The sequence below is a fragment of the Falco rusticolus genome, chromosome 4 (genome assembly GCF_015220075.1).
Source record: "Falco rusticolus isolate bFalRus1 chromosome 4, bFalRus1.pri, whole genome shotgun sequence".
Lineage (NCBI taxonomy): Eukaryota > Metazoa > Chordata > Aves > Falconiformes > Falconidae > Falco > Falco rusticolus.
The window spans coordinates 53,613,991-53,636,679 of NC_051190.1; the positions used below are offsets into that span (position 1 = coordinate 53,613,991).

Genomic DNA, 22,689 nt, shown 5'->3' on the forward strand with positions numbered 1-22,689 from the left:
GTAACTCAGCTGAACATGCTTTTTGCTTACCTTACAAGGACATTTGCAGATATTATTAACGTTTTGGATAATAAGGAGAATGGTTGTTAGCCAAATGGTTTTCTCACACATTAGAGTCATATTTAACATGAGCTTGCACTGAGAATTACCCTGTGAAGGGGTAATACACTGCAAACAGGCACTGAGAAATGAGCAGTCAATATTTATAGACTTTATCAGATCAAACAAAGTTATCTGAAGCAGTCCTCCCCGACATGCCTATAGAAGTTACAGCCCAGAATATTTCTGAATTGTATTGGGTGCTGTATAGACAGGTAAGAGAGGATGCCTACGTTAGAGAATTTGCAATATAAATGTCAAAACCTGACAAGCTGCAGGCCAGTGTGGGGTGAAAGAGAGTAACAGAGGGCTCTGCTCGACTCACCGTGCTGGCCAGTGGAAGAGTAAGTGTATTTATTTGTTTTCACATTTAGCTGGTTAAGTGGTAAGTACACTGGAAGTCTGATGTAAAGTTTAGAGCTTCCTTCCTCAGAGTGAGTCTTTTTCGTACAAATACTATATGGTTATATATTCCAATTGTCTTGATGAGTTTATTAACAAGGAAGATGAGCAGCTGCCTTTCACAGACCTTTCCTTGAGATCTGGGTGGCCTGTTGGTCAGCTGGAGACACTGTTCCCTCCTGGCTACCTCTCTGAGCATCTCTCTGGGCAGGGGGCTGGTTATAGGCCAGGTGAATTGTTTGGGATGCTTACTCCCAAGAGACCTGTGGTCCTTCTGTAGTCCCCTGACCAAAATTAACCCCCCTCTGTCTGACCAGGTACATGCTAGACCATGTAAGGAGCATGAAGTTATATTCAGGAAGAGGAGGCTGGTGGATTTTGGAGCCTCTCTTACATCTCCAAAGCAGAAAAAGCAGTGGGCTGGGTGAATCCTAGCCTTTGAGTCAGTTTATCAGCTGCTGTCTCTCTGAAGCCTTGTTCAGAGTGAGATAAGATGTGTGTGCACATGTCAGTAGGACAAAAAGCTGGTTTTTGAGGATATCTGTGACCCCAAGCTGCCAAAGATAGCCTTGCACCTACTTTCTTTGGCTGGAAAAGCTGTGCTGTTACTGCAACATGTATGAAACAGTCAACGAACTCTTCTGTGTTTGTATATTTAAGAGCTTTTTCCTAGAGTAGCTTCTCTTCTTTTTTAACCTTAGCTACTGCTTAGTGAGTGTAAAGGGAGAGGGAGTGGTTAATGATATGGCCAGTTGCTCCAGGTATGTGCTTCTCAGGTGCATCTGGTATTTCTTTTTGGCCCTTGGACATGTATTTGTGTTCTCAGTGTCAGCTCCAGCCTCCCTCCTATCTCACACAGCAACACTGCATCCAGCTCCCGGAGGCTGGCATCCTTCTGATCCATGCTTTCTTGACCTCATCCTCTTGCTTGTTCCCGTGGCATGAGAATTATAACTGTTACATCCCCCCTGACTACAGGGGGTGTTCCCAGAGGTGATACATGGATTGCAGGTGCAGGAGTCCGAGTTGCCTGTTGGTTAAAGAAAAAAACATAATTAATATGTGGAGCGTGGGCAGAGCAGGTCTGTGTAACTGTACCTGAAGGCTTTTTAAGTCAAGGCTTTGACTTGCCTTGAACTGAGGTACAGTAGGGCAAAACAGTTTTTAAGAAAATAACCAAGCTGACATGGTGAGCTAGAGTCATCTTCCTCTTCCTAAAGGAATGATATGGGTTCCCAGCCAGGTTTTAATCAGGGTAACAACCAAGGTAGCAGATCGTATCGCTCCTTCCAGGTGTCCTGCCAAGCCCTGAGAGTCTGATATCTCTATCCAGGCTGTGCTCAGCTAGAAACCATTAGAGGGTTTTGGTATGTGACAGCTGCAACTGTGGCAGTGCCAGGGGTTGAGTGAACAACCTGCAAAACTGGACGCATGTTTCCAGGGCTTGAGTTCAGAAAAGCACAAACCAGATGAAAGACAGCACTGCTCCTGTTGCAGCTCCAGTCCCAGTGGTGGGGCAGGAGGGGACAGGTAACAAACTCAGTTATATGCTGCGCTACCAGATCTGAATTTTACAAAATGAAGGCTCCTGGCCATCAAATTTTGGATGTGGGATGTTTGAGAGCATCAATGTGTGTTTTTCCATCTTCTAGACCATGGAGACTCTGAGTGGGGCGTGCCACCGTGGGCATGGGCTTATAAATCTAAGACAAGTCTACTCCTGCTTGAGTCCTAGATTCATGCTTGGCTGCTAGTGGCCACATGAAATTCCCAGCCTTGGGGGGGTGTGTGTGGTCAGGGAGAGGAAGAACGGAGCCACAAAAGAAGGCTGGGAGCTGGTGCAGCCGTTATTAGAGGATGACAGCACATGTCAAGACACAATGTCTCATGAATCGTGAGTGGTGATGCATCAGCAGTGGCTAATCCAAGCCTGTGAAATGACTGTGGCACTAGTCCCCTGGCTGTGACCACCAGCTGTCCTCTTCAGTCCAATTCCCCTTTCTCCAGTTTAGTGCTGGGGTATCAGGGTGATTTCACAGCACAGCTGTCACTGGAATTAAACATTGTTCTCTTCATAAAATGTCTTCCCTCACTGCCATGCAGCTGTTTTGTGTGTTTGCTCTACACTTTGTTTTCTCCCTGAGCCAGAGCACTGCAGCCCCAGTGCTAGAGGAAAGCAGAGGCAGCTGGGACACTCGGGCTCTTTCTCTAGTTCTTTTATCATCATCGGCAAAAGCTGATACAGAGCCTTTGGTGCCAGCAGGGAGAGCAGCAAACTCCATCAGTTACTTCTGTGCTTTCCTCCCTGCTCTATCCTTCTGTGCACAGCCACCTCCCATCTTTCTGTGCCCTTGCAGATAGCTCCACTGAGCTCACTTCTGCTGCAAGACCCCTAAAATATTGGTTCTTGCCCCAGCTGACCAGCTTAGCTGTTCATGCATTTAGAATTGCTGCCCTGTGCCCTCTCCCTACGGAGATAGCTTGTTTGCTATTCGGCCACCTGTAGCATGATTGTGTTAGAGGTTTTTATTCTGACATGAAGTGGCTGTTGCTCAAGATAGGGTGAGACTGGGTGAGCCCTGCCTTTCATTCTGTTGGCATCACTAGGTGGCAAAGTGCAACAGAGATGTTCATGCTAGAGGATGAGCAGGTCACAGGAGGAGAATTTATTAACCTGATGCTTCAACAGCTTGTTCACATTTATTAGGATTGGAGCAAACTCCTCTGTCTGCTGCTGTAGTTCAGACTCGTACTGCTTTGTTTTTAGATAAGTCCTTAAAATACTCTTGCTGGGATTTAAGATTTTTTTTTCATGTGAGAGCAGAACACCTACTGTAGTAGGGCTTGATTATGGGTCTGGATGGAAGCTCGGGACAAACCAGCATCATTGATAAAATGTGTTATTACTTAATTTTTTTTCTATTGACTTTTTATTTGCACATTTCTTAGACAACCATAAACTTTTGCTTCTCCTTTCTGTTTTTCTCCTCTTAAGAACCTGCAATACCCTTCAAGGAAAAACTGAAGGATCTTGAAGTGAGGGAGAAGGAATCTGCCACCTTCCAATGTGAAGTGCCTGTTCCTAGTACAGAGACAGCTTGGTTCAAGGAGGAAACCAAACTCCGGCAGAGCAAGAAATACAACATTGAAGAAGAGGGCACTTATCGCCGGCTTACTGTTCAGAATGTCACCACGGATGATGATGCTGTCTATATCTGTGAGATGAAAGAAGGCAGCAGGACTGTCGCAGAGTTGGCTGTTCAAGGTAAGAAAGGTTCTTGCTACTTCAGATCAGCCAGGTCTCACCTACCAAGTGTGAGAGACTCGACCTTGTGAATGGCATTTGCTCCGTGAAGGTGTGCGGTGAAGAACAGCAGACTCCCTTACGGTGTGAGAGGAGAGCGACATGTGGTCAGTCAGTAGGTCTCAGGGTCTCCAGCCAGGGTGTATCTCTGGGACATAGGGTCAGAGATTGGGGAGAGATTGTGTTGCTGCACAAGATATGTCCCTTGGTGGGGACATACGCTTCAAGGGGCTTCCTAGAAGGCAAAGTCCTTGAGCTGTAGCCTAGCGCTGTAGACTTCCTATAACATGATCCCAAGCATCAGATGTGTTCTCTGGCACTGTCTCACACATGTCTTGTCTGGTGAACACAGTGGTGAATCTTGTCTGAGAGTGGTGCTGACTGCTGGGAAGCTGGCTTAGCAGCTGTGCTTTATGGTCCAACATATGGTGCAGGTTGCAGTCGGTACCAGTACGTTTTCAGATTGGAAACTGGATCCATGCTTCAGATCCTGGACATCTGGAGCTGTTCTCTGGAGTTTGGAAAGTTGATGAGAAAGGTACAATATGTGGATATAGATCCATGTCTTCTGAGTCTGGTGGTTTAGGGCTGAAGGGCTGGTAGGTGTGGAACCTGGTGTGGTGTGGAACCTGGTGTGGTGTGGGATGTGTCTCACTGTGAGTAGAGACATCAGAGATGCAGGCCTGGCTGCAGAAGGGACCATCTGTCCTGAGATCCCTGATTTGCTGTATGAGCAAGAATCTCCCCATGCAGCTCCAGGACATACAGTTTTGATTTTGATGATGCTTATGCTGGTGTCATTGACATGTCTCCTGTTGCATGAATTGGAGACCTGTTAGAGCTGCAGGATTCTACTTGTCCTGGCTCATTTGAAGCCTGACTTTACTCCCAATGAAACCAGAAGTTCTTTGCTACATAAATTGGTGCAAGATGTCTGGGTGAGGTGCATCCTTGTGCTAATTCCTTTTTGTATCATTAGCAAAGAGTTGAGAGTGCACACGAGTGGAGGCAGAAGGGAAAATTTAGTCGAGACGCAGGAGAGTTCAGGTGGACATCGTTTTGTTGCATCTTCTACTAGGTATAGACCAGCCAAACGCTGTGTGTTTGGTCCCAGCAGGACAGCTGGTGTTTTACTTGTTTGCTCTATGGTACTATGGCATGTTCCATTAAAAAGAGAGTGACTGAGCCAGGTGGAGCTCTCAGGAGGGAAGGGAGGCAGAGCCTTCCTGGGGAAGTCCTGTGCCTGCTCCGGGGGTGAGAAGATTCGAGAGAGCAGGGTGGTGGTGGGAAAATGTGAGAGCTTGGCAGGATGCAAAGGGCTGCAGTGCCATGGACGCTGCTGAGGGCAGCGAGGACAGACATGTGGCCAGGCTTTGGAGAGGGTGAGCAGAGAACTGAGGTCCTGCTGATGAAGTGTGCTCGATCTGTTGCTTTGTGAAGAAGCTCAGCATTGCTTCTCATTAAATAGCTGTAGGTGCTTTGCCTGGGTGAGGGCTCTTCTGCCTGACAGGGACTGCTCCAGGGCTGGGGCCAGTCACCATCTGTCAGGAGGGGTGGTCCCCTGATGTTTTGTTCAAGCTTTCCTGTGGATAGTCACATCTTGTAACTACGTGGTTATTCTAATAAGTGCTAATGATCGCAGTCACTGGGAAAGGAGACAGATGAGTGAAGTTCATTCCATGTGAATTTCTGGGTCGACTTTAAGGAGAAACCTGAATTTTTCAGTGTGTTTTCTATTAATTCAGCTGAACTGGTGTGTTTGCCGTCTTGGTTGTGTAACTTACTGGTAACTCTGATGGAGGCAAAATCCCGAAGACAGATGAGAGACCTATCTGCTTTTAAGGCTGACCTACTTGAGCAAAGTTTTAATTTGAATTCCCATCATATGCAGGCAATGAAAGCTATATCACTGTCAGATCTCTTCTTGGCAAGGCCATGTACCTTGTGTTTACATAGCAGCAGACTCTGCATGGGTAGGCTAGAAAACACGAGCAACTGTAGTCAAACAAGATTACTTTTCTGTCTTTGAAAGCCAAAATGAGTCCTTGGGATTATCTGTCCTGTGTAACTCAGAGCCTTGGAATTCATTTAGGGGTGTCTGCATAGTGTCTATAATGTTTTGATTAGGTGAGAACTGTTGACTAGTCCTGTTGTAGTCTGGATGGTCTAGTGTTGCCAGAAACTTTAACATCTGCAATTTGCTGATCATAATTACTTTCTTCTTTAAAGGGAACATAATTAAAAAACTTCCACGAAAGACTGCGGTCTTCATAAACGATACAGCTATCTTCTGTGTGGAGCTGGACAATGACTGCCAGAACATCCGATGGCTGAAAAATAAAGAAGAAGTGAAATCCAGCGATCGAATCTCTATCACATGCTCTGGCAAGCAACACACCATGACTATCCGAGATTGTAAGATGGAAGATGCTGGTGAGATTGCCTTCCTGGCTGATGAAAGCAGGACTTCTACCCAGTTCACCGTGACCAGTAAGCTTCACTTTTATTTGGCCTTCGTTTTGTGTCTTCCCCAGCAAGCAGGTATTCCCTGCAGGTAGCACTGCTGTTTCAGGTATCACCATGGTAAGTTGGTTGTCCAAAGACAGCAGAAAGTTTGATGTCTGCCACAAAAAGTCAACAGCCTGACCGTGAGTGTTATGAGATGTTATGGAGAGCTCAAACCAGAGAGAGAAGAGGAGTCCTGGGGAAAGAGCACGGCACAAACATGTATCTTATCTGCACCATTCTCATTTTGTGCTGGCATGAATGTAGAATGATAACTCAGTAAGACATGGGCTAAGGGACATGTGTCTTCTCCCCTCTGGGAGATGCTTAGAAAACAATGTGTAAGTTGCGTACGTCACAGTTGCCTTGCTTCATTGTACACAGAGTGCTGCGGGTGCTCCATCTACACCCGTTTTCCAAAATCGTTAGTTTCTTTGAGGGGCATCTGTCAATTTTTGCTGTAGGGATAATACTACTTCTAGCAAATAGGGGCCACTTCTCTCTCCGTCTCTCTCTTCTGAGGATCTTGGGGGGTAGAGTCAGCCAGCATTCAATTCCTTCCTAGGTCTTGAGTCTACAGAGACATGAGGGTAGTTTGTGGGTATGCTGGCTCTTACTGGGAAGTAGATAGGTGCCTTAAACATTTTTGGCAGAGTATGAAGTTCATTTCGATTCTAGCAAGCAAAAACATCTGTGAAGGAACATCTACACACATGCAGATGAAGCATTTCAGGCGTAATCAAATGTTCATCAAACTTGAATCATCTTACTTTGATTTTAACTTCTTAAGCTGTTTGCATTAAAATAAATTATAAAATAAAAAGAAATAAAATTTAAAAAAACCCCAAACAACAAAAAACCTGCAAGCAAAAGGGGAAATGCTTCCCCCTGAAAACAGAGTTGCTTTTCTTTTGTGAAGCCCAGCAAAGCAGTGTCCTCTCTCATCCTCTTTGTCACGACCAAGCTGGGCAGACGCTGTGAATTGGTGGTAGCTCTGCTGAAAGAAGGGATCTGTGTCCTCTTCAGCTTTACTTGGGGAGACTGATGTAATACACAGGCGGGAGGATTCCTTCAGCTGGCACACCTGATCTGAGCAAGGATTTGGTTGACAGAGCAGTAGCAGCAGGTGCGATGTAGTTGAGATCGGATATGAAATGAAATTTTGGTGAAGTTGCGTAATTTTAGTTAGCTTTATTTTGATGGTGCTGCATTTCCCCCAGGCAAAAGCTGCTTCCTTTAAGACAGGGAAGTGCCTGTGGTTTCTGGCTCTGCTGCATTTCTGGTTTGCGTGTGAACAAATTGCGCGCTGTAGTCCCTCTTTGGGAAGAATAATACTTTTCTCCCACCACCACCTCCAAAATGCAGTTACTCAGAGGTAAAAAGAAATCTTTAAATACAGGTTTGTAACTACTGTGTTATCTAAACTTCACTGCAGCATTTTGATGCTATTGAGCTAAAATGAGGTATTGTGTTTAGCATTGTGACAGTTTCTAAGATGTTTGGAAAACTGTAACATCCAACCAAGCACCTACTCAATGGGAACGACAAAGTTCAGTTTAATTTTGGACTCTGCTGTTTAAGTTATGACGAAAATGTTGATTATGGAATAGAAAAAGGTAAGAAGCTGCCTTCCTGCAAACGGGTATCTCTGAAGAGAATATTACATTACCATTTCTGATGGTAAGGTCAAGTGATCCGATTCCAGGGTCTCTAGTATTCAGCTTAACGCTACACTAATGGGACCTTTGGCTTCTAGTTCTGACCAGCAGTAACTGACAGGCTGGTAACTGTGCACCCCACAGCACTTATGTGTCTATTTATGTAACGAAGGTAAACTATATCGCACTGAGATTTCCTATTTTTACACTTCACGCATATCTGATTAGCTGCTTGAAGAATCCTGTGTACTGTGTTCACATCTTTTGTAATTAGGTGGATGAGATTGGTGCTGGCTGTTCTAATAGCATTTATCAGGCAATCAATGTTTATATATTATTTGCTCAGTATCTTGCATTGTTACTATGCCTGTTTTAAAGATGGGTAAACTGAGGCAGAGAGAAGACTGGTTGTCCCAGGGCTCAGTTTTGGTCTAGGCTCGTTATACAGGCTCCCTCCATACTCATGAATACCTGAGTATTTGTAATGTGTGGTTCATTTCACCCGTCTCGCACACCTTCTTTAAGCTGGGATGAATTGCTCCTGAGTGTGCAGTTCTCCGTGGGATTACAGCTGGAGTCTGGTTGACTGATTTAAACCAGTCACCTTTCAGCCAAAATTAAACGAAATGAATCCTTTAGCACGTCATGAGATGTGTAACTAGAGCATATCAGATAATTCCTACCCCCTCGACCATATCAGTGGCAGCGCATAGTGAATAACCCTGATGGGACTTGAGCCTTCTCAAAAGGGTTCAAAAGGCTGAATGTAAATCTTCATTATACAAATATCTGCAGGGTTACATTGGTGACTTCAGGTACTGTAATACAGCCACATCTCCTCAATTGTAGGGGCTCATGATAGGGACATGTCTTTTGAAGTTAATTCCCCAACCGCAAAAAGCTGTCTCTGCATAAATTCCTAAACCAGAGACCCACTCACGGGACACAAAGTTATAATACACACCTTCTGCACTGGGAGAACATAAAATTCAGAAGCAGGACAGGTATCCAGCTGAAAGTGGCTGCAGAGAACAGCGAAGCCTGTGTAGCAAGCAACTGACATCTCCCTAACTCTAAAACCCGTGTGCTGTTTATTCATGTCTATCTTTTATTTTTGAAATATGCCAGCTGTACACTATTTAGCTGCTCTGTGTTGAAACCTGTCGAGGATCTGGGCTGAAATGTTTTAGTGTATGGTTAGAACAGATTCTCAAGAAGGAGGATGACATAGACTCCTGGCACAGGCTGCTTTTTACGGAGTAGATTTACACTGCTGCACAGGACGCCACACCTGTGTGCAAAGCATTGCAAAATATCGCCGCGTTCTTCCTTGGTGCAATGGTGCCTTGCTACGCATCGATTCTCACAGGCACGCCTACGTTCCTGGCTGCGGGGATGTGTATGGTTGAAATTCTGACAGAAGATAAATACCAGCAGACTTACAGAATTAGTGCAACTGTCCCTGTGCAGTGATGTCTAGTAAGCAGGGCAAAATTGTGCCACCTTGCTAGGGTAATCCCATTAAGGTATTTTTGATTTTTGTTTTTTTATTGTTGTTGGGTTTTTGGGTTTTTAGTCTGGATTTACACTAGGGAAGTGGACTGGGAATTTGATGCATAGGATTTTGAACAAACTTTGGTGTTTTTACCCATCTTCTGGGTGAAAATAACAAGCTGATTGTTAGTCTGCTTTGCCCAGGAGTTGTATAGGAAGCAATGTGGGTCTGTATCTAGCACTGGAATTTTAAGCCTATGAACTGTTCATTGCAGATTCTTTGTGCAGACAATTGTAATAGTGTGTAGAAATCACATATGTTTAGCTGTGAAGGTAGGAGTATTATACATCTTTGCGTAATACAGCCCCAAAAAGCACATTCTATCCATTCTCTTGCTTTTCCATCCTGCATCAATGTTTTATGGAGGTTTATTAAGCAAGAGTAGCTTTTAGTTCAGTGTAAGCTTTTCCAGTAGGTACAGTGGCTTTTCCACTCTGACTTTTTTCTCTGCTTTTTTGCTTTTTTTTTTTCCCCTTGTGCAGCTCCCAAAAAACCTCCCACCCAACCCCCAGCTGACCCTGTGGTGAAAAATAAAACAGAAACCTCAGTGACGCTAGCATGGTCCCCTCCGAAGATGGACCGCCCCATTCCAATTGATGGCTACATCGTGGAACGCAAGAAACTGACTGGCTTTACCTGGGTGAGGTGCCATGAGTCTCATGTCCCTGTCCCAGAGTTCACGGTGAACAACCTGTCGGAAGAGGCTGACTATCAGTTCCGAGTGTCTGCAGTCAACTCCTACGGACAGAGCCCCTACCTGGAGTTCCCAGGGAGCATGCACCTTGGTGAGCTCAAAACCTTTGTAAAATGGGTCAGTCTGTGCTGCTCTGCCACATGGGTGCTCTAAAATGTTTCCCATGGCTTTGAGGAGGATAGAGCAATTGCACAGCAAAACCTTTTCTCCTTCACTGCTGGTTCTCCTATCTCATTTCAACCACTGACCATCTCCAAAGTGATGGTGGTTGGGTTTCTGCGATAGAGCTGTGAGTGTGCTTATATTCCAGTATCTCACATAGGGCTGTGTGAGAGGCAGAGCTCTCTGCAATGGACCTTAACCCTGTAAATACTTCTAGACCTGGTATGAAGTGAAAAATGGAGGTGGGCTTATAATAAAATTTTCAAGATTATTACCAAGCTTGCATCTAAAGAATATTTGTGGGTGATCGTATTGTGATGAAAACCAAGTTCCAGTCAGTCTCTTTTTTAATCTTAGAGTTACTAGGAGAAATAATGGGGTTATTACTATATTTCTCAAGTGTCAGTGTGCCAATAGAATCATCGTGTGCAATGAGATTGCTTCTTCCTTTGATTCATTGCACTGGACAATATCTGCACAGACTTTGATCATACTGTGTCTTGTTATTTTTGTCATCCTTTTCTCTAGCTGTCTAAACATGTCTGTGTTTTCCTAAGATATGTAAAAGTGACTTAAGGCTGGGTGGCCTCCTTATGATGCTTCTGAAATCTAAGAATAAAACTGGTTATATAAATAAATAGCTCGCTTGTTGGGGAACCTAGGTGTTTCGGGCTTTTTATGCCTTTAAACATCTTAGAGAAAAAAATATCAGTAAAATATGCCTGTTGTTCTTTCCTTGCAGAAACAGGGCTTACCCTAATGCCAGAGGTCAGTTACCTGCAGCTGTAGAAATCAAATCCTGTTGACCAACTGTGCATTGCCTTCGGTGCATAGAAATTGTATAAGGCTGCATGATTTTATTCTTACATCTTGATTATCTCAAGATCTTTGTTCTTAGGAAGACCTGTTCTCCAGCGTGGCAGTCTTGTGTCCTTTGGTCTCAGAGATACATGTTGTTCTTCTTCCCTAGAACCAGTCTTGGCTGTGAAAACCCCTCTGACAACTGTTGAAGCTGTACCTGGAGGGGATGCCCTGTTTACTGTTGACCTTACAACAACATGTTCCGGCACTTGGTACCTGAATGGTAAAGTCTTACATGAAAGTGAGACCTACATCATTAAGAGAACCCAAACTACTCACACCCTAATCATAAAGAATGTCACCAAGAACGATGATGGAGCAGAAGTGAAATTTGTTGCTAATAATGTTGACACCAGCACCACGATGAGAGTGAAAGGTATTTATTTTCATCTGTCCTTTCTTCTTCCAGTCAGGGGGCAGTTGTGGTGATGTGATGATTGGAACCAGGGCTGGAGGCTTTCACTGATGCCTGGTCTGTAGGCACTACTTGAAATTGCATCATACAAACTAACATGGGTCCTGGTAATGACCTCCCCGTGATAGCACAGGATTCAGTGAGTCAATCTGGCCAGCTGGTTGGTATCTGAACTAGACTGCTTAACTCAGCTTGCCATTTCTGCAGTCACAACTGTCACTGAGTGGATTCTGTCACCAGATCTGCCACTGAGTCACCTTAAGCCAGTAATTTCAAATCCAGGTTTAGCTAGTCTTTCTGACTGTAGTGGAGTCTTTCAAATGTAAAGGCGCATGAATTGCTAACAAAGTTTTTTTGCTTGGAAGTTTTTTAGCCTACCACAGTTGTGTGTGATGTGCAGGTTAATGTCGTGTAACTTGATTGAGCATTGAGAGTTGGGTGCTCCAGCTTTCCTCTATGAAATGTTGGCAACGTCTGTGTCTACCCATATTGCATGGCAAAAGGTAACGAATAGGCATTCATTCATTCTGGAAGGGTGTGTTTGACTTTGGGTGAAAGCCTTTGCAGAAGCATGTTTCTGGTATTATTTAATCAGTAGAAAGACATGCTTTTTTTTTTTTTTTTTTTTTTTTTCTTAGTAACTCTGGCAATAAAAACAGATCAAGTCTCCTGAACTGGGAAAAAATGCTCTGTATTGACATGAATGTAAGGGCAGGAACAGGACCTAATACTCTTTATGAGATCTCACAGTCCACAACTGACTTATATCAGGGACATGTTTTCTTGATATAACTTGAAATAACGAAGGCTTTTTTCCTGCCAGGTGCTGCAGTGAGATTTACCAACAAGAGCAGAGATACAGAAAAAGTCTCTGTTCGGCTGCGGGAGGATGCCAAACTTCAGGCTGAGCTTTCGGATGCAGAGGCTACTGTGAAGTGGATGAAGGATGGGAAAGAGATCAAGGGCAGTGAAAAATATGAACTTCAAACCATGGGGAAAAAGCACATCCTAAAAATCCGCAGCACTGCAGCAGAGGATGCTGGAGTTTATGAGTGCATCAGTGAAGGGGATAAAATGCTCTATCAGCTTTCAGTGAAAGGTATGTGACTGTCCGGGCTGCTTTGTGTTAATGGCCTGTTCCTGCCCTAAGCCAATAGATTGACCAAGGGACAGATGGGGAGTGCTCCAGAGGCAGTGTAGGGAGTTGTGGTACCTCCACATCAGCATCTAGTCTTGGCAGTGTCTGTGGTCCCAGAGTAGAGCGTGGAGTGAATACAAGATCTAACACTGTCTCAGTGGTACAAACTGTGCTTTCACTCAAATTGATGTCTTGATATTCCATGGAATGTCTTAGTGTTATTTCCTGAGATTAAATAGTGGGTAGTGAAAGGTGCTCTTGTGACAAAGAAATTCTTGTGACAAAGAAATTCACAGGGGCAGGGCATGGTGCATGTGATCTGCCCTATACTTGCTATGTGATATTGGACAAGTCACTGAAGAGTTCAGCTGTGATTCAAGTTCTGATGGACTGAGATCATCTTGGCATCACTGGATTTTTTTGTTTGTTTGGGGTTCTTTTTGTTTTCTGTCAGTACCCTGATGAATAAGAACAGACCTTTCCAGGGCACACTGGATAGCTCGGCTCATGACTGTTTGCAGGGTATTCAGATGGAAGGCTGCATAGAACAAACAGTGAAATGTCACTTTCTTTTAATGGTTCCTGTTTGTCAGATTTGAACAAGTACTGTTTTACAGCTGCCCCGTTGTTTGGCTGTTCTTGTTTTCATGGCAGTCCCTTCCTGAGTGCCTGCTGCCTGGCTGGTGGGCACATCCACTCCCAGACCAAGGCTTGTAGTCTTGAACCTTTACCCTGCAACCAACAGCATTAAGCCTCCCTCTTGCAAGCCTTCCTGTCTGTGCAGGCTTTTAGGAACTAGTTCATGGGAGAGTTTCCTCTGCCTTGAACAGGACCAGGTTTTGGCTGAAAAGCCCCAGTGTATCCCCAGACCGTTCCTCATGGGATCATCTACATGTCTGCTAGGGTTCAGTATATACAGCCTGACTCCAGGACAGTCTAACCTGTTGTCACACATCATCCAGGGTGAGTTCAGTAGCTATATTGCTTTGAACTGTCAAGGTCACTCTGTAAAGCCATGTGATTTCTGTGTTCTGTCCCATAACTCACCACTTGCCTTCTTCCCAGCAAGGATCGCACTGTTCCTACACTAAGTATGAGGTGCTTCATCATCATGTTCTGCTGGCTTCTCACCTTCCTTGGTCTCTGTAGAAACTACAAAGCCACAGAGTAATGTCTGTGTTTTGCATTTGACAACTTGCATACTTGGTTATTCTCAAAGAGCAAATTCAAAAGAGAGGTGAAAAAATAATTTAAAAATGTGACTAAATCTGTGGAGGGAGGAATTGCTGTCTACACCTGGCAGCTGCTCTTAATTTTGGTTTTCTTCTCTCTCTTTCCACCTCTTCAGCATGATTTTTCATGCTGGCATGTCTACGCATAGATTTAATTGAATTAGCTGATGGACATCTCCATGTGCTTTTCACTGTAATGTGACTATGAGTAATCAATGCTATTATTTTCAAGTCTGTGTTGACAAGCTGTAACTTAAACGTCTGCCGTTGGTAGCTTGGTTCCTGGAGAATCAGCTTTGATACATCTCATCCTTGTAGGATGAGGCTCACAAGTGCTGTTCCAGTATTTTTCCTTTCAGTGTCACCAGCTTTTGTCCGTTCCTCCTGTAAATCAGACACAGCTAGCTGGTGAATCATCTGATGAGGAGGTCAGCTGTGTCTGGCACATGGGCATCACGTGGCTGCCGAGAGGCCACCGTGCCGAGCCGTGGCCAGAGGTGTGTCACTCGCTGGGCCTCCTGCCCAAATAAACCCTGCTAGAAAATGCACTGGCCATTTATCACTGCAGTCCCTCCAGTGCCGTGAGACTTCACATGTCAGGGGTTCTCTGACACGTGACCTCCTGCATCGAAATGGGACACCTGAGAAGTCTCCTTCGGACGGCTGTGGTTGTATTTCTCACTCTAGTTTCCTAAGGAAGTAAAAGGTCCATGAATGAACCCGTCACCCTCTTCCTCCCAAACCTTTAAACCTGTGGGCTGAGTCCTGGTAATGCTGGTGGAGAAGCAGAGGTCTCAGCAGTGTTCGGGCCCTGCAGGCTTCATGGGTGTAGGTGGTTGGGTACAGAAGAAGGACTGTGTGTTGTCCTACTGAAGGGAAAGCTCCACCGCAATCAGTCGCTAGAGAAACAAATGGAAACAGAGGCCCTAAGAAAAAACAATTTAAAAAGGAAAAGGAGGTTTTCCCTGGATAAATGCTTCTGGTATGACTTCTTGACTCATAGATATTCTTCTAATAAGCAGACTTAGTAAACTCTAGAAAACTGGGCTGATAGGGACCTGGAAAGGTCAAATGCAAGCTCCGGTCCGTGCCAGAAGCTGGTGATTGCACAGAGACCCTTGGGGAGCAGAGCTTGAGAGGCCCTTGGCTGCACGGTCATGCCCTTCCCTTTCCCTGTTTATTTGCTTGCTGGGTATTTCTAAGTCTTAGGTTGGAGGAGATTTGGGTCTGGGGTTTTCTTTTCCTTTCTTACCTGTGCTCGGCAAGTCAATTCACTCTTCACTTTTAGGTCTCCAGACTGCCATCATATGAGCTGGTGAATGTTGTTTCCCTACCAAATAATTGCCTGTAATTAAAAGCACTACCACAGACTTGGAGAAATCTAAATATATTTAAAAGCAAAGAAACAAAATGCAAAATCCATCCCTGTGGCTAGGGTCTCTGAGCTAAAGGAGAAGCGCTGCGCGTTGCATCAGGACGTGGCACTGATTACACCGCCTTGGGAGCAGAAGTCTGGGAGTCACACTTAGCTGGTCCAGACCATGGACTGCACCTGCTTGTTATAGTGTCAGCAGTGAAAGCTAATAACTGCTTTTGCCACACGTTCCACAGGGAGTTGTTAATTTGTAAGCATTTTCTTGAAATTAAGGAAGAAACGTGTACATTGATTTTTAGTACGTTGACTGCACAGTCCCAACAAAGGACTTGGTTGTCTATGGTGTTTTAAAACAGTATGTTAAGAAGGCATTTGAAAGTTAATTCCAATATCTAAAGTAAGACGGGACTGTGGTTTTAGGCTCATTTTTTTAGCTAGGATATTTGTGGGTTTTGAATCTTTGCTTTGGGGCAATTGGTGACTCAATTATTCCACTGCACGTTAATGTGGTGCCAGATCTATTGTTTATTTTCTATGCTGCAGTTAATTTCCAGGATTAAATTTATTTTCATTTCAGTTATATGTGATATCCGTATAGATTTTTAATTTAATATAATTTAATTTCTCTAGACTACATTTTCATCTCTTTTAGAGTTAAAGCCCTGTTGCCTAGGGCTTCCTCCTTCCTTGACTCAGCCTCCTGTTTTGTGTATCTACTGTTGTGTGATAATCCAGGTATATGGTTCATTAAGGACTGAAAATTTGGCTGCTTCTGCATTAGAATCTAGTAATGAGATCCATAATTAAACACACATATTTGATCTTATGATAAATGCGTATCTAATGTAGATGTAAGTGTACACATTTACTGATGTCCACACAATTCTTTACTGGCGGTGTGTGTGTCTGTATTTGTTTCAGCACTTGCTAACTTCATAAACAAAGAGAAGAGTGGAGGAGTTATTAGGGCCATTGCTGGAAAACAGGCTGAATTTGTTTCTGAGACCTCTGAGGCCAACGTCATGGTCAAGTGGTACAAAGATGGCAAAGAAATCACAGCCAGCAAGAAATTCACCATGGAAGATAAAGGAAAACTGCATAAGCTTGTGGCTTCAGCTGTGACGAAAGAAGATGAAGGAACATACACATGCAAAATTGGAGATGACACTCTTACTTTTGACTTAAAAGTCTCAGGTAAGTGATGCAACTATGGGATCAGAAGCTGTGTTAGAAACTCAGGACTTTGTTCATTTTACCTCGTAAATAGCCAGACTTTTGAGCCAAGATTGCACAGTCCTATTTCAGAAACTTTGACCCTGACTGTGGTCCTTATGCAAATCCACAATATGCCAAATAATATAGCGATGCTGTTCTGTATTCTAGTCAGTATGAGCTTTTAGTAGGCTTGGAGTCGTGACTCAAATACCATGCTGGCTGAATGGGCTGAGCACCACAGCTGGCCTTTATTCATTTTAGCTCAGCATGTACCTTGTCTTTGAACCTCCTGACCGAGGTGGTCCTAAAGTCTTACTGTGAAAGCCCTGTGTCCTACAACAAGTTTAACTCCTGATTTTTAGAGTCAAGCATCTCCTGCTATTCCCAAAGGACGCTGTGATCCCTGGGACATCTCCCTGCGGTACTGTAAATGAAGCTATTAGTTCATGGCACGTGCCTCTCAGCATAAACCACATGCTAAAGCACGTGGCTGTCAGGTCAAGCCCAGAAGAGAAATGTTTGTCACTGATGTGTTCCAGTCCAGGTTGGAGCCAGAGTATAAAATGACACAAGAATTTATCTGTGAAATTCAATATCTGTCAAATTCAACTGATTTAATTTGCATAGCCTGGTGAGAACCTTTCTTCTGAAAGTAGTTTCCTGGCTTATGTCTGTAGCCTGTCCTAAGCTACAAATTGAAACTCTACATCTACATACATGTATGTAACAGTACATCCATGTTACTAACATGAGGTTCATCAGCTAGCTAAAAACTCAGCAGAGATGATCAGTCTAGTGCAGCAGTGGGCTTGAGGGGTTGCTACATGGTTTACTGAGCTAGAGGGATTGTGTGCAGTTTGTCGCAGCACTCTCAAAACTATCAAGCTGCAACAAGGTCTTTTACCATCTCATACCAACACACCCTTCATGCCAGTCCCTCTGCTGCCTTCTCCTAGTCTCACCTCATCCAGGGCACGTGCTCTCTCTCTTCTCTCTACTTCTTCCTTGTGTCTCTTCCTTGGCTGCCCAACCACTTAGCAGGAACCAGCCACAGCTGCACCTAACCTACATCAACCAACCTGACGCCCCTGAAGCCAGCCCACAGCTGTGTGTTATCTATGATAATTAACCCTCCTTCATTCCTCTACAGCCGTTTACAACTGGTGTTTGCTCAGGTATTTACTCTGCATCTCACCTCCACTTTTCTTTGGTTGAGAATGCAACATTATGCAATTTAACTTTGAGTGTAATTCATAGTCCTGACCTCACCCATTGAAAAATTGGTCTAAAAGAGCCAACCAAGCTCTGAACTGACCCCTAAAGGGCAATTTATATCATCTGAGTTATACTGTCTAATGAAAGCTATCTAAGATGGATTTTAGAAGTGTCCTGGAGCTTTGTCTGAACACAAAGTACAGAGGAAGCCTGCATGACACATGAGACTGGATACCTAACCTTGTGATGGCCACGTGATGGCCATGTGCTGGTTAGGGGAATCTCACCTGTAACTGCTATGATAAAACATCACAAGCTCAGGCAAGGAAAACATGTATCTGCTAAGTAACTGTGTATCCCCACAAACTTTCTGGTTAACAAGGATTTAATTACAACCTGTTAGTTAAGGCAACTTCTACCCTGTTTCACATGTCACCATAAAAACTTTCCAGAGTGATAAGAAGTAGTGCTGCACAGTGAGGGGATGGTCTCAGGCAGGGAAGTAATCTGTCTTCACGGTAATGAGATACCCCAATAATCTTAACAGCAGGGTTCTGGAGAGACTATCCTTCTTTGGTCACCTAAATTTTGAAGAAAAGATCAGTCCTAATGATTACAATTTTTAATGAACTATATGTTCTCTGATGCCGCAGATGTGGCTGGCATGAGTGTACCGTAGCAATTGTCCTTGGACTACTCAGTGACTGAAAGCAACAGTTGCTGCTAAAAGAAATGCAATACTAAGCTAAGATCGGTTATAACTGACAGCCATCAGCTTGCTCTTCAGGCAAGGGCTGCCTTGGTGGAATGAAGGGTATGAAATACCTGACATGCTCATCAGATATTGCTTGTTAACTTAGGCACAGGGTGTGTTGAATAGGTTTGCTCACATTTTACACACAAGGTGCCTGTCTCCTCTTATTCAGTTGCCTTTGCTTTTACCTTTACAAATATGATTGCAACCCCCCTCGCCCCCGAGTTGATAAAATGCTGTATTGCTGCTGCATACATGGCACATGCTCTGTGTGTGTGCTTGCACAGTTCATACGTGTGGCTACCCGTGTGCGCAGTCAGCAGGGTCTAGGCTGAGGTATCAAAGCAGGAGCCTCTACCGCTTGAGCTATGAGTTCTGAGCAGTGGTGAGTTCTCCTAACATGAAAATCAGATTCAGTAGAAAGATGTGACACTATTGGCTCATATATTAACTTAGTCCTCTTGAAATTGGTGAGTATCTTATCAATGAGATTATCCCATATGTGGGATAATAGATCTGGTCTGGGGAAGAATTAGCCCAGTGGGACTGATATTGTGAACATGGGGCTGCAGGAATGGACTCGGCAACATTTAAAGGCAACTCCTCATCACTTCCAACAAGGTCTTCTGAGACTTCTTAGATCTTTTCAAAGCTGTTTGTGTACTCAGGCATCAATACATATTCCCTAGAGCTTACCTGAAATCAAAACAAGGACTGGAGATTAAAGTGTCAGCAACTTGAGAGCATCTCATCTTGATTTAAAAGATCCAGAAGGATGTAAGAGATGTGATTGCACTGTAACTGAGAGCAATTATCTGAAGATCAGAGAAGGAGTTTGCACCATCTGTCAGAAAGTCAGGCATCAACTTTCACGTGTGATGAGACAGGAGCTGTGAATTAAAGCACATGTCAGGCTTTATGGTCTCATGATGTTGGGCCAGGTTCTGCTCATGGCTCGGTGCACACACAGCTCTGGTAATAGAAACCACTGCATCTGTGCTCAGGTAGACAGTTTTCATGCCTGGCTTCTGAAGGGGATGCAGAAGAAGGTTGCACATCAGTTAGGTGAATTTTGCTTTTGAATACAGGTAGGCATAGATCCATGTCCATCTAGAACTTAATAAGGCTAGTATTAATGCCACAGTGCAGACCTAATAGGCTGTTGTAATGTAAAGGATACATAAATACCCAGCTCCCAAAGTGGAGACTGCTATGTACTAACTCTCTGGATGATTTAAAACTTAGATGACGAGTTCCCCAGTAGAGAGAACACTGCTGTATCTCAGGAGGGACTTTTCTGACTCATAACCACAGTTTATTGGCATAACCATTAACACTCTATCATACATTCCAACAGTACCATGCACGCGTGCGTACATTTACACCTCCAGAGGTGAAACTTGATCAGCCAAATGTGACTAGCAATGAAATAATGAACAGTAATTACTTAATTTTGTGCTGATAAGCCAGAATCAAGGTATAAACCACTTTCTCTTTTGCTTTCCAGATGAAACTGTTAATTTTGTCAACAAGCCCAAAACAACTCCAGAAATATTAGTCAGTCCTTCTGAAAACCTTGAGCTGCTGTGTGAGGTGTCAGCTGCGAGTGGAGGCGTGGTATGGAGGAAGGATCAAACTGAGGTGAAGCAGGACCAGAGGACAACAGTCATCTCCCAAGGGACACACCGCAAGCTCATCATCAAGAAGGTGACAAAGCAAGACCAAGGGAGCTATACCTGTGAAACGAAGGACGACAAAGTAACATTCCAAGTCAAAGTCAGAGGTGAGAAAGTGCTAGAAATGCCAAAGGTAAAGGAGCATTCCAGTTAGGGTAGCATCTTATATTTGGAGGATCTCACAACCTCTCTGGGGTGAATTATTTCAGTCATAGGACTTGATTTTTTTGGTTATCCAACATGCTTTTGCACCTGTGACTATTTGTAACTACAAAAAAATGGTGGGCAAGGATGAAAACTTCTGCACCGCTCACAATTACCTGGTGCGTCTGCAGAAAAACTGCAGAGTCATAATGTAAGGCCATGGCAGAGGGGCAGGGATAGCTAAAAAAGAAGGGGGAGGTGTCTGAAGGGTTCTGATTAGATGGAGAATGACTGGAGTGACCCAAATAGGCAGAAAAAGAGCAACAATTCCTGGATATGAAGATACAAGGGTTGTTCCCTCTGGTTCACTGGAAGCTTGGAGAGATGCAGGAAGAGAAAAAGAGAGAAGAGGGAGAAGGGTTCAGGCAGCTCATGATGGTGCTCTAAGTCCCAGGTTCAAATCTGTGCTCAGATTGTGAGTTTATTAACTTTATCCCAGAATTCTCATACAGCTATTCACTTCCTATCAGCAAAATAGAGTTGAAGGTGCTTTCTTGTGTTAAGGGGCCATCATGAGGCAAGTATAGTCAAGTAGGATGAAGTTAGTTCAGCACTGGAGGAGACAACTGCAAAAATCTGTGTGTGCCTATTGTGGCTTTCTTACAGAGACAGAAGACGTGTTTACGAACAAGGACAAGGTACAAAAGGAAGCGAAGGCTGTACTGACACAAAACGCCACGCTGAGCTGCGAGGTGGCCCAGGAGAAGACTGACGTGAAATGGTACAAGGATGGGAAACTGATCACCTCCAGCAAGAAGTTCAAGGTGGAGTCGGAGGGCAAATTGCGTCGCCTGGTGGTGTGTCAGGTGGAGAAGAAAGATGCTGGGGAGTACACCTGCGAGGCTGCTGGCCAGAAACTGACCTTCAAGATTGATGTCACAGGTGGGATATTTGTCTGGTCTCATCTCAGAAAGGTCCATGAATTCCTCTCACTACAGAGCAAAATGAATCACTCTACACTCCAGGGTTTGGGTAGCCTAGGTCTTCCTTGAGTAGTGAAGTTGGTCAGGTAACCACTTTGCATGCAGCCACTGTCACAGATGCCTATAGCTGGTTATTTTTATCTGTGAGATGCATCCTGCTCAGCATTGTTTTCCGATTTCCCAGTAGAGAAAAAAAATATGCAAGTTTACATGTGCTGTTACGATTTATATGGAAAAAGGTAGGGTCAGCTCCTAGATGTGTAGGAAAATAAGCCTGGAAGTAGTAGGAAAACAGGTCTGCTCAAGAAGTACCTAGACTGGGCAAGGCTTACAATATGGGTCCCGATGGCAGGTGAGATTGAGAGATAAATTGTGCATGACATTATCAAACAAAAAGTTGGATTTTGGTGGAGATGGGAAGAAGCTGGACTCCTGAAGCACTGAATCATTTTGCTCAAAACCAGCTGATGTGTTGTCCTCGGGCCATACGGAGGGCCATGTCCTGTCTGAGCGTACCTTTGCTGTGAGTGGGACCATTGCATAATAACACAACTGTGGAAACTGGAAACTGTCATATTTTTCACCTGGGTTTGAACACTTTGGGCAGTGTAAACGTATATTTGATTTTTTTAATTTCCTCTCCCACCCCACAGAAGCAGAAGATGCCTTTATCAACAAGGACAAAGTGAAGAAGGAGGTGAAAGCTGCACTATCAGAAAACGCCACACTGAGCTGCGAGGTGGCCCAAGAGAAGACTGACGTGAAATGGTACAAGGATGGGAAACTGATCACCTCCAGCAAGAAGTTCAAGGTGGAGTCGGAGAGCAAATTGCGTCGCCTGGTGGTGTGTCAGGTGGAGAAGAAAGATGCTGGGGAGTACACCTGCGAGGCTGCTGGCCAGAAACTGACCTTCAAAATTGTCATCACAGGTGGGAGGCAGATTTTTATTGGTATTTAATTGCATTTTCTTTGTGTCTGGGTGTTTTCTACCGTTTTCTCTGTCAAAACATTAGGAATGCTGTTAAAGTACTTCCTGATGTTGATCTAAGCTACCATTTCCGGGAGGTTGTGCAGGACTGGGCCGACCTAAAGGTTATGTGTAGGTATCCTGCTGTTGGCTCCTCAGCAACCTGTGCTGCTGCTTTAGGCTCAGTGATAGTGAATCACGAGTTTTCAGTAGCAGGCACTGTGTTGAAGGACCTCTTCCAATGTGGTCATCATCATTGGTATTCCTCCCTTTGTTACTGCTGTTCTTCCATGAAAGTCACTGTTTTCTTCCCTCTTTGTTTCATCTTTTCTGTA

The 22,689-nt window shown here is 44.2% G+C and overlaps 1 protein-coding gene across 1 annotated transcript in view; it reads left to right on the top strand.

Moving 5' to 3' along the window:
* The window catches only part of OBSCN (obscurin, cytoskeletal calmodulin and titin-interacting RhoGEF), a 185,675-nt gene that overhangs the window by 6,067 nt on the left and 156,919 nt on the right, over window positions 1–22,689 (top strand). Inside the window, exons 2-10 of the mRNA XM_037382736.1 lie at window positions 3,497–3,766; window positions 6,035–6,295; window positions 10,006–10,308; window positions 11,350–11,616; window positions 12,479–12,754; window positions 16,322–16,594; window positions 20,092–20,367; window positions 21,071–21,346; window positions 22,041–22,316. Of these exons, the coding sequence (XP_037238633.1) occupies window positions 3,497–3,766; window positions 6,035–6,295; window positions 10,006–10,308; window positions 11,350–11,616; window positions 12,479–12,754; window positions 16,322–16,594; window positions 20,092–20,367; window positions 21,071–21,346; window positions 22,041–22,316 (2,478 nt within the window). The remainder of the gene's footprint in view (window positions 1–3,496; window positions 3,767–6,034; window positions 6,296–10,005; window positions 10,309–11,349; window positions 11,617–12,478; window positions 12,755–16,321; window positions 16,595–20,091; window positions 20,368–21,070; window positions 21,347–22,040; window positions 22,317–22,689) is intronic.